Here is an 11,756-nt window from a genome sequence, read left to right on the forward strand (position 1 = left end):
TTTAAATGGTTTTAACCAATTGTAGACTCTCATATTAGCACAACCATTTGTAAAATGTCTCAGTTATACATCCAGTGAGACCTACATTTGACAATACAAGAAGTAAAACTTGCAGTCAATACAATTGCTTTCCAGGGTAACAATGATGATCTCATCCTCTCCTGCTGCTTCTTCTACTGTAAAGACAAAGCCAGAGACTTCATGCCAAAAAGCAAGGGTGAGTTTGTGGGGAGACAATTCTATTACTATACATACTATCACTTTTGCATTCCTAATTGTATAGTTTACCCTGTTTCAGTTCCTGATCTGAAACAAAACATTTCATGTATTTCACAGTAAATAACAAAACAAACTTTGAAAGAGTCAGGCATTGAAAAGTACTTGAGGCCTGGGGTTTACTGATTATAGTGGTCATTGTTACACTTGTTATTTCCATGGTCAGATACGCCAGTCCACCTGTATAGAGAGGTGGTGCTGCTCACGGAAGACAGGAATCTTCGGCTCAAGGCCCACACCCATAACATACCAGTCAAGGACATCCCAGCATTCATCAAGTGGAGTGCCCCTACCTGATCCAGCCTGTCACCCTTGATCACAATGGATTCACCCAGCTTTCCCCAAGAGCTGCTGTTGCTAGGCAGGAGTTACTCCCTTGGATGTGTTAAGTTACTTGGAAGTCCTTATGTTACTTCTTTACATAAGGGGATCATGAATATACGCTCTGTTCTGGTTCATCAGCATTCCATGTGGAAGTCAGTAGAAACTGGAATGTCTGAACGTAGGACATTTGTGATGAACGTTTTTATAGAAGTGCTTTATAACCCAATGAAAAACTGCCTTAGTTTGATTACCCATTAAGTGACCTTTAAATAGATGTGTTAATGTTATGATTTGTAATACCTAGTGAGTATTCTGATAAGGTGTGTTTGGATCCCTTGTGTTTTGAAAGATATAATGCCAGTACTAACAGTGCTATAAAATGACCTGTCTTTTAACAATGAATGTATTACTAAAGATTCCTTTAGATTGATTAGAGAGCTCCACTTCTTTAACTGTTTTCTTATGAGAGGATGACTTTGATCTCAGTTATATGTTACATCTCTTACATTTTATTGTTTGTGTAGGTTGAAACTTTTAGTTTGCTTGTCTTTATCTTCTTAAAATATGTTATGAAATACACATTTTTTTGAGGCAAAGGTTTTCTTTATGTTACTAAATGTTCTTGCCCATCAGTACGATACATGTAATACTAAGTGCTTGGTATTGTGTTTTTATATAGTCTATAAAGTAGAGGTTTTCTGTGGCTGTACGACACACTACAATTATATGTGGTGTGTTTGGCAATATCAAACCAATGCATGCTCCGACATTTAATGCTCTTTTTGCACTCATCTGACGAACATAAGTACTTTTTCAAGACCTTTAATACAGAAAGGAAAAACTATTCCATCTTTTATTTTATGTAAATATAATCAGACCAGTGAATTGTAAATTTTATTGGCAATTGTTTTAAATTGTTGTGAATAAATTTTAAGATGTACATATTGCCAGAAGCCAAGATTATAATGCCGGTTCTGCTTTCCTGACACTGTATACCCATAAGTTATAGCTATTTGGTTACTGACAAATTCTTCTCCTTTTCAATGGTATTTGTTTAAAAAAAATGAATCTTTTTCATTAGCCATACTTTATGTAAAAAGTGCACATTTTCTTCTTGAAACATTTTCAGCTTATCTGAGTTGTCATTGTAAAATCTGTTTTAAATTATAGTGAAAGACTACTGGTATTTTGTTATGTACTGGTAATTCGTAGTTATGGGGGGGGAGCTATAGAGAAAGAATTTCTGTTGAAAATACTGAAATATCAAATAAATATGCATATCACATAAGATGCTTGATTCTACTATTTATTTTTACCTTAAAATTATTGTGACCTCTTTCAAAAAAATAAATGAGAACTGTCGAATGTACATGAGTGTTATTTGACCTTATTATAGCTTATTATGCTTCAAGTGTGTCAACTTCAGAAGTATGAACCTTCATGTTTTGAAAGTCTATTAGCTGATAGAATATAATGTAATGATTACACGTGTGTTAAAAATTAATTGAATATATTGCATTATGCAGTAACATGTCATATGATTCTCAATAGCTTATTTGTTATTTTGATTTGGTGCAATAATAAAATGAATAGAACTGTATCGTGTGTTTTCTTTGTTGGAATTGTATTTCTGGCTTGCAAAAAATCCCAATGAACCTTTGAAAAAAGAGCTAATGTTTAACTTTGGTCATTCTGTGCCAAAGATTGTTATCATGACTTTCATCCAATGACAAACTTGCACACATACAACACATCTGATTGGACAAGGACAGAGTTTGACCACATGGTGGACAACCACATGTACGCATGTAAAACTGTGCCTTTTATGCAATGAATCATGTGACTTTAGCCATAAAACATTCACTTAAAGATGTTATAAGTTTTGAAAATATAGAGTCATTAATTGGTCAACAAACATGTACTGAACGCCAACCACTTGCCCGTAGAAGTTTCTATGAACGGCCTATAAAGAAGACGATAAATGAATAATGACACCTTACCACAACATTTGGTTTATGTAATAACAATATGAGGCCTTATCACTTACAAATCTTTTATTGATAATAAAAGCAATAAAGTAAAGTATTAAATACCCAAAGGAAATTTTATACTGTCAAAACATTTTCTGTGGTAAAATTGCACTTAACAAGTGAATGAAACAGAAACAGCTTACCGGTACATTTTATCTGACAGATGAGTTGGTTTATTTTTTATGAAAACGAACAATTTTGAAACAGTGAAACCAAGATAGGATCTGATCTGGTTATTTTTAACTTCTATTACAACAACATGAAAAACAGTATCATTCATCACAAACAATAACAAACGGGCAGATAAGTTAGCAATACAGTCATTATTTTCAAAGAAATAATATTATTCAGAATGAAGTATGATATTGATCTATACTTCGGAAATTAAATTATTATCTGAATACTGATCTTTTTAATTTTTAGGCTTTTAAATTAACATGCAGCTATGTATTGCATGTATTTGACTGTTATACAGCAGTGTCAAAATGAGGTTTTCTCACTTTTGCCATTTTTAAGCATCTATTTAATAGTAATCTTCAAATGGCATGTTCCCGTGCCTGTTGTGTTGATGTGTAACACCATACGTGGGCTGCCTCTGCATAGGTCCCATGACAGAATACACAGGGCGCCTGTATGTTGAAGTCATGTAGTTTGAGAAAGGGTACAAGTTGTCATTTCTTGGAATAGTCAACCTGTTCATTCCTCGGGCTCTCTGTGTTTCTGTTGGGGGCAAGCCCTGGGTGGAGTACATGGGATGGATGGGCCAGTCTTTGCCCTTCTTGTTCCACTTATCAACAGCAGAGGTCCCAAGGTTGTACTGCCAGGGCTGTGAACATGGCTCTTGTCTGTCTGCAATCTTAGGAAGCTCTTCGCGCCGCAAAGTGGGAATACCAGAGTCATACCATTTGTCAGTCCAGTGCTGTAAAAGTTGTTAAAAATTGTGTTAATAGGGCTGTAAACAGATTGCGTAATAAGTTATTTTTAGTATCTAACTGAAACAGTTATAATGACAAATAAACAAACAGTACAAATGTCGTAACTTTCAAAACCTTTCAATTTTTTTCGAAGAAAAATGCATACATATATGAAGAAAGAGAAATCACTTCTTTCTTTCTTTACCTGATAGGAATCTCTTCCTGTTTTTACTGTGAACCTGTCTGGTTGTTCAAACCTAAAAAATAATAATTACATAATGATGATACAAATATGAATTTATTTGAAATATTAATTATAGAGTTTTTCCTTTTAAATTCATAATTTTTTTTATAATGATGGAAAAAATAAAGGTAGAGTTAAGGTTTAGTCTATGTCACAATGATTAACAAGTTATGTTAGCTCTGTAGAACTATTTTAAAGACAACATATATCCAGGTCAAAATACTGTACTAAGTTATTGACAAAGCTCTTAGTGAGGATAGAACAACAGACCTTCTAATCCCAATTAACTATGGCATGTTAACTACTCGGCCATCGCCACCGATGTATGTATTACATCATGTATTTGTGTAAGTTATTGAACAGATTCAAAATAATATCATGTATTCACATTAAAAATAATAGATAAACATGTACACTTGCAAACACTGATATGTGTATAATTGTATGGGCTACAAAATACATTATCATCATAAAAAGTACATGTTCACAGTGAAGCAATTAAGTTGCCCCAATCATGTTAGGCATGTGGCAAATTCATACAGTGAGCGTACCGAAACATTTCCTGTGAGCTCGGATATTTAGGAACATTGGGTGGATTGTTGGTCCAGTAGGGAGTCTTTGTCTGGCTCCCATTGAAAAATAACGTACTAGCTTGAGACATCTTTCCTGTTGTCAATTACGCTTGCCGCTTACATCGTTATTGGTATAAATCATACGATATGTGAACATTTCAACGAAACCGCATCATAAAAATTGAGAAGTTAACATTTGGTTGAGATATTTTTTGTTTTCAACTTAACGATGTTGTTTTTGAAGAGATATTTAAACATGAATAATTGTTGTTTATCATTGATAGCAGTGTCGTTGCTATGGCGGCACGTTCATTTACACGGCCGCTTACATCACTGAATTAAATGTCAACTTTTGTAAATATTATCAAATAAATGAATAAGGTTGTTCTGTCTATTTTAAACAAATCTGTCAAGTGTCATATGCTTGGGAAGCGAGTGAACCCCAAAAAGTGACTTTGAAAACGCTACGGTTTGAAAAATCCGTGAAGATGGCGGCTGCTTATGGCTTTTTGTCCAACCCAGCTAAACTGCAAAAAGAGTGGTATGTGCAGTCATTTTTCATTTAAATTTAATGGAGCTGTGACAGTTGTATTCTGCATTTCTTTATAGCGTACTTAATTGTGTATGTTATGTAGTGTGATTAGGTAAGAACCAGCCACCTGCTTAACTCAGTCGGTCAGAGCCGTGCTAGTGTTCAGGCAGACATGGGTTCGAGCTCCAATGGGTGTAGGTTTATTATTTTAATGATGGAAGCGGTAAACGCCAGGAATTACGGACACTACGGACCATGGACATTACGGACCAGACATTACGGACCAGATTTAGGGACACTACGGACCAGATTTAGGGACATTACGGACCATCTTGGAAATCTTACGGACCATGATTTAAACATTTTTTTTTTAAATTAATCACTCATTAGTTTATAATTTGTTAATAAATACTTGAATATGAGTGTTCAGTATGACGTTATATCTTCCATAAAACTGAAAAATCCCGTGAAGTTCGAATAGATCTCAATATAAAATCTTGTGAAATTCCAAAAGGTGTTAAAGACCTATGCATTTATAACAATTATGTGAACAATAATGAACGAAATTTGAAAGATCGGCAGTTAAATCAGTTAAAAGCAACAGAAGAAATATTTTCCAAAACAGTTTATTTCCCAAAATAAATCGAGCAGAAATATTTTCCAAAACAGTTTATTTACCAAAATAAATCGAGCATATATTAAATAAACGATGTGTGTTTGTTGCAATTCTTGCAAACTGGTGTTTAAAACTGGCAATTTCTGTTGCCTTAATTAGTGTTTATTAGTTATAATTGTACCCGCAATTATCGGCGGTATATAACAAAAGAAACAAACATTATACTGACAACCTTTAATTGGCAATCATAAAAGTGTGAAAACCCATTGTAACGGCGCACTTTCACTGAACCCACGGCTCAATACACAATCCGACTGGTAAGTTACATTGCCATTTATCATTTTGGCTCAGATTTAGCGGAAAATGAGATTATGGCATGTTGACATTACAAACCAGTCGAGTGTAATTCGTTGATCTTGTTCAAACGTAAGTAAAAAAGTTAAAGGTTATACTTTTGTTTTGGAGACTAAAAATAAGTCAAAGAATTCGCAGTCAAGACGGAAGCCTATATATGCAACTGCAACCTATCTTTGTAAAAATCGGAGCTGCAACCTATCATTTTCATTTCGTTCTCATATCTTTTAAAATCATTAATATATTTGTTCACAAATACCCGTACCTGTTATATTTAAACAAAACTTAAGTGTTTTATGCGGTTTTCCCGAACTTTTATCTCATTTTCTACTAAATCTGAGCCAAAATGATAAATGGAACTGTAACCTTCCAGTCGGATTGTGTACATGTTGGAAACATTGCAAAAGTGTTCTCGAAAACAGTAACAAATTCAAGGAAAATATGGATATGTAAATACACACTAGGTAGGTAGGCATATGATAGGCTATGTTTAAATTCCAAGAAACTATCATAATTATAGATATAACGTTGATTTTCGGCTCGAGTCGAGCGTTTTGGTGACGCCATCTTGCATTGAAACCAACCATTTGGTCACGTGGATTCGCCGCCTTGACTGAACCTTTCAATTAAAACAGTTGAAACGGAAAACAAACAAATATGACGATTCAAAGTTTATTTCAGAATGCAATCGATCACATATGAAAACATTAATATTCACATTTACAATTATAGGATAAACACATATTTCGTTCATTATTATTCAAATTATTATAATATTTTATTAAAAATACATTGATGTTTAACATTGGAATTTCCTGGATTTTTCAGTTACATTAAAGATAATTTTCATACTGAGCACTAATATTCAAGTATTTATTAACAAATTTAAGACCACTGAGTGAATAAATTAAAAAAAAAAATGTTTAAAAACATTATAAATGATGGTCCGTAAGTTTCTGAAGATGGTCCGTAATGTCCCTAAATCTGGTCCGTAGTGTCCCTAAATCTGGTCCGTAATGTCTGGTCCGTAATGTCCATGGTCCGTAGTGTCCGTGACCCAACGCCAGGAGTGCCTCTGTTGGCCTAAAATGTTAATGGTGGAAGGAGTGTAGTGTGTGTGTGTGTGTGTAAGAACCAGCTGCCAGGTTAGCTCAGTTGGTAAGAGTGCCTTGCTAGTGTTCCGGCGATTTGATTTCAAGCCCCACACCAAGCTCACTTTTCCTCCAAGGTTTACTTTAGTTATTGGAGTGAACTTTTGAAGGAAATGTGTGTCCGCACTCAAATTCACGAATGCTGGAGCACTAAAATCCAAGCTCTACTAACATATCTAATCGGCTGGCTGTTTCTTACACAATGTGTAATGTCATGTATGCAAAACTTCTACCCTCAAATACTCTTTTTGTTTTACTCCTGTTACCAGTAAAGTAAATAAAGGGAAAATTTAATTTTGAAAACAAAGTGTGAAAATATTTCTTATGTAACATCCGCCAACTTTGACCAAACCAAATAAATAACAAGTTTTATACAATTGGCTGTGAAACGCTAGCATGGAACTCTAGTTTAAGCTATCCAGGTGACTGGTTCAGTTCTTACTAACGTTTCACATTGTAGACAACTTCAAGATCAAAGAATGTCCTTGTAGGGTTTCTTAATACATGTAGTATAATTGATACAATTTACCAGATATATCAAAAGCGTCATCATTCAAAATTACTTATGGTATACAACATATTCATACATATATATCTACATTTGGAGCTCATGTGTACTCTGACATTAATTATTTTAGTATAAATACATTGTAAACAGGATATGCATTGTATTTTTAGGCAACCAAAGCTGAATGAATGGAAGGTCTATCATTCAAGCCATCCAGATGTAGCAAGGGTATATTTCTTTTACCTCTTGCTTTTGGTTTGATAACAGAATATTTCCACAACATCATTCTGCAAACTTTTATCATGTTTTATGTGTTTTTCAATATAAATCTGTTTCCAATGCTACCTGGATGCAGTCATGAGTTTTTCCAAGAAAGAAGTGTACATGAATAAAGATAATAAAACCTTCAGTTTGTGGACCTTATTGGTCTCAATGGGAGAGTTGCAAGTGTAGTAGACTCTTCATAAAAAACAACTGTAAATCAAATTACCATTGCCTTTGACTAAAATGTAATAACAGTTTTTTATTGATTAAAAAATAAAACATTGGTATATGTATTATATTTTTCTGTTGCAGAATGGGTGGAGGAAATGGAGTGGCGAGCAGCCAGACTGGTATGCGTGGAAGGCCTCCTCATCCAACCCTGACTGGTACCGCCGTCGAGTCAACACAATACGCAGAGGTCAGTATTTCATCATTTAATGAGCCAGGGATAATAATATAGAAGTATTTCGCCTACAATTTTGTTTGTTACTAGAGGATTGAAATTAATTACTTGTATATACATGCAGGGAGCCTCATCTTTCAAGTGGAACATGTCTTTAAATGTGTATGTATCTCATGTTGATTAAAGTTAATGATAATATTTCCTATATAAGATAATAATGTTGATGCTGCTTTTACTATTTTCCAGCTGACTACAAAAATGTAAATTGGGCATACGAGTACCCATCTAAACCAACAAGCCGGGTCAATGATGATTTCATCTCTGTCACCAATGAGGTTATGCAAAAGGACACATTGAAACCACTGCCACTTAACAGGGCCTACACAGGGTGCAATACATTCCCTAAACCAGACCCCATCCCCAAAGAAGTGCCAGTACCAAAGTGGGGCTTGTATAACCCACCAAACTACGAGGAACCCATCAGATATGACCACTTTCCTCCAATCAAGTACAACGGATACTAAGGAATAAAAGACAATGATTTTTTTTAAATATTTAAAATTGTTAACAATGTTTATTTGGATATTTTATTTTGGTTTATATATGTATCAAGGAAATGCTGTAGTTATAAACAACAATAGTTGTTAATACTTAGTGAAGCAGCTGAATTTTTTTTTTAAGAAAATATTCTTGCAATCACAAATGCATAATGTTTACTTCATATACATGATTAGGTGTGATAATCAGTGCATTTACAATCTGTTTAAAACTTTTTAACTATAGTTTCCATAACGAGTAGTACTTGAACATTTTTGTTAAAAATATATTAAACAAATAATAACAATATAAGCTTGCACTCCTTTAAGTCTGAACACACACATTTACCTTTTAATTTGCTGTTAAGGAAATAGAATGAGAATTTTTTTTTTCTTTTAATTTAAAGCAAAAAAGCAATAAACTGCATAATTTACTAAACAAAATCATGTGTATAACATCAAACTAAATAGTGAATTCATTACAATGAATTTACGATTCATGTTTACTTAATGGTAATAATTTTTTAAATGACTTGAATCATCACTTATGAATTGATTTAGCTAATATTTAATAAATAGAAATGATTTATTTTTCACAGTAAGGCTACTTCAACCTGGTAGACATATGAAGAAAATTCAACCAAACGACTTTCATTGAAACATTAGGATAAGCAGTTTTACCGCTATAATTTCATTTTTAAATGCTTGGTGAATGACTAAATTTTCCTGATGCCATAAGATAAATCATTTGTTCTTTAAGTTGTTTTGCTAAATAATCTATGTCTGTATTGTTAAGTTTTGATAAAGGATGTTTTATGTGAACATGTTACTGAAAGTTGCAATTTGTTTTCACAATCACTGGTATTTATGTATTTTGTTCAACATTATTTTGTTTGAAAATTGTTGTTCCTTTCTTTTGGTGTTGAAGTGTCCTTATAGTGATGTCTCTTATTTGTATTTTTTCCGAATAATTTACAATCTTTCTTTTTTTAATCCATATATCTGTTCTTATAGGCTCATGCTTTTAGAGCTTATCTACGAATAAATAAAAATGCAAATTATTTTCTTACCTGAGTTTCTTTTCAAATGCACATCTGAGTTTCATGATGTGTTTTATTTGCTTAAATTTAAATTAAAACTATGCTGCTTAGGAAAATGTGGTAAATGTCCCGGACTGGACCACTCAGATAGTTATCCATCTTTATACAGCATGTTTGTTGTGCACAACACACTATCCTTTTTGTACAAACAATTGATTGGAATACCATTTATTGTAGCTAAGATATGGCTGAGGAACAAGGCATAGTTTTGCATTGACCTCAAGTGTTGACCTTTGAGATAACAACACAAATGTTTGCGATGTTTGATTGAAACTGGTGCGGCCTTTAGTTACAATTTACTTATATCCGAGACCTGGTGTGCATGGACAAACAGAGCAATTCCTTTAGGGGAGAAAATAAGAACTCAAAACACCACAATGCAACGAAACAGGAAAATTATAGGGAATTAAAGTTTTTGATGTCTAGAAATACAAGCAGAAACTTTGACCTTTACTCTTTTAGTACCAACCAAAAATGCATCCCAAAGTACAAAATTATCGGCATAAACATCTTATTTATGCTATTGAGAAGAAAAATTTGTGTAGAAACAAGTCCCTTGACCCTGCAAATTGCAATACAAATATATATTTTCACATAAATTAATCGAAAACTGAACATTTTCTGTAAAGCTACCTTGACCTTGACCCGACCAACTTGAATCACAAGAAATAATCTCCAAATCATTCCTCGAGTGATTGAGCCGAAACTGTTTATCTATTTTTTGAAACAGCAACTGGCTTTGACCCAACTGACCCAGAATGTAATCCCAACGTTCATCTCCTAAAGAGCTGTCTAAACACCATCATTCACCACTTAACATCATTTATCTTCACCTTAACCTGCTACGCCACCACTATCTAAAGTTATCAAGCAGAAACTTATCTTAAAAACAGTGACTTTGACTGTACATTCCCCAAAATCCCATGGTAAGTCTTGCAACATACCAAGATTTATCACATTAATGATAATCGTAACTAAAGTTATAGTGCAGAAATGTTTTTTTCTATGTTTAATAATAATGATCTTGACCTTATCCCCACCTGAACCCCAAATACAGTCCCAAAATACTTTACAGCCATAAGATTGCTACATACTAATTTCAACACTTTACATCACTCCTTATGTAATCATTGAGCAGAAACTATTTTTCTATTTCAAGTAACAGTGACCTTGACCCAACAAACCTTAAATGCACACCCATGTTAAGTCTCCATATAAGCATTCAACATACCAAGTTTCATCACCATATGCCTCTTCTTATTACAATCATTGAGTGAAAATAGTTTTTATATTAGTAGTAACAGTAAACTTGATCTTTACCCCCATGCCCCAAATGCAGTTCCAAGGTACGTCATGTGAGTTTGCAACATACCAAGTTTAACCTTAATACTTTACTCCTTGTTAAAGTAATTGAGCTGAATCCATTATTTTTATTTTTAATAACAGTGACCTTGAAATTAACATGCACTAATCACATATGCAATCCCAAGGTTTGTATCCACAACAGCTCGCTTCATACCAAGTTTCATCACTATACATTAGTCATAAGTTATTGAGCAGAAACTGCCAGTTTGACACCTGGACACCATCACAGCAGCATCCTCATTCTTTTAAATCGACAAGCTAAGTACTACTAGTTGATTCATAGTACTCATAACACTCTTGACACAGCCTAACTTGGGATAACATGTAATATAACATTAAGAATTGAAGCCATTGTTGCATCTCCCACATGCCATACTATCCTCTCTCCTAGCTGCATATAGTACAATATTTACACCCCAACTTCCATTCCTTAAATGAAGTGCCTTTCGGCAATTGCTTTTATCAACCAATGAACGCAACATCTTCGGATATGTTCGGATAGTAATTCATTGCATAACAATATACATGAAAACTATTGATCTTGTTATTGTTTGTATTGTGTCAGCA

The 11,756-nt window shown here is 33.7% G+C and overlaps 3 protein-coding genes across 3 annotated transcripts in view; 2 read left to right on the top strand and 1 right to left on the bottom strand.

The window, feature by feature from the left end:
- The window catches only part of LOC128230951 (telomerase-binding protein EST1A-like), a 28,699-nt gene extending 26,499 nt beyond the window's left edge, over positions 1 to 2,200 (top strand). Inside the window, exons 26-27 of the mRNA XM_052943378.1 lie at positions 136 to 217; positions 443 to 2,200. Coding sequence (XP_052799338.1) covers positions 136 to 217; positions 443 to 573 — 213 coding nt within the window. The 3' untranslated portion in view covers positions 574 to 2,200. The remainder of the gene's footprint in view (positions 1 to 135; positions 218 to 442) is intronic.
- Positions 2,201 to 2,628: 428 nt separating this feature from the next.
- LOC128232365 (uncharacterized) lies at positions 2,629 to 4,495 on the bottom strand. Its single transcript, XM_052945876.1, has 3 exons — positions 4,340 to 4,495; positions 3,750 to 3,801; positions 2,629 to 3,549 (listed from the first exon to the last, which is right to left on the bottom strand). The coding sequence occupies exons 1-3, from the start codon at positions 4,447 to 4,449 to the stop codon at positions 3,154 to 3,156; spliced, it is 558 nt and encodes a 185-aa protein (XP_052801836.1). The 5' UTR covers positions 4,450 to 4,495; the 3' UTR covers positions 2,629 to 3,153.
- A 171-nt stretch (positions 4,496 to 4,666) lies between these two features.
- On the top strand, positions 4,667 to 9,790 carry LOC128231931 (uncharacterized). The gene is made up of 4 exons (XM_052945188.1): positions 4,667 to 4,901; positions 7,692 to 7,749; positions 8,098 to 8,203; positions 8,435 to 9,790. The coding sequence occupies exons 1-4, from the start codon at positions 4,849 to 4,851 to the stop codon at positions 8,710 to 8,712; spliced, it is 495 nt and encodes a 164-aa protein (XP_052801148.1). The 5' UTR covers positions 4,667 to 4,848; the 3' UTR covers positions 8,713 to 9,790.
- The last annotated feature ends 1,966 nt before the right edge of the window (positions 9,791 to 11,756 follow it).

Source organism: Mya arenaria, chromosome 4 (assembly GCF_026914265.1).
Source record: "Mya arenaria isolate MELC-2E11 chromosome 4, ASM2691426v1".
NCBI lineage: Eukaryota > Metazoa > Mollusca > Bivalvia > Myida > Myidae > Mya > Mya arenaria.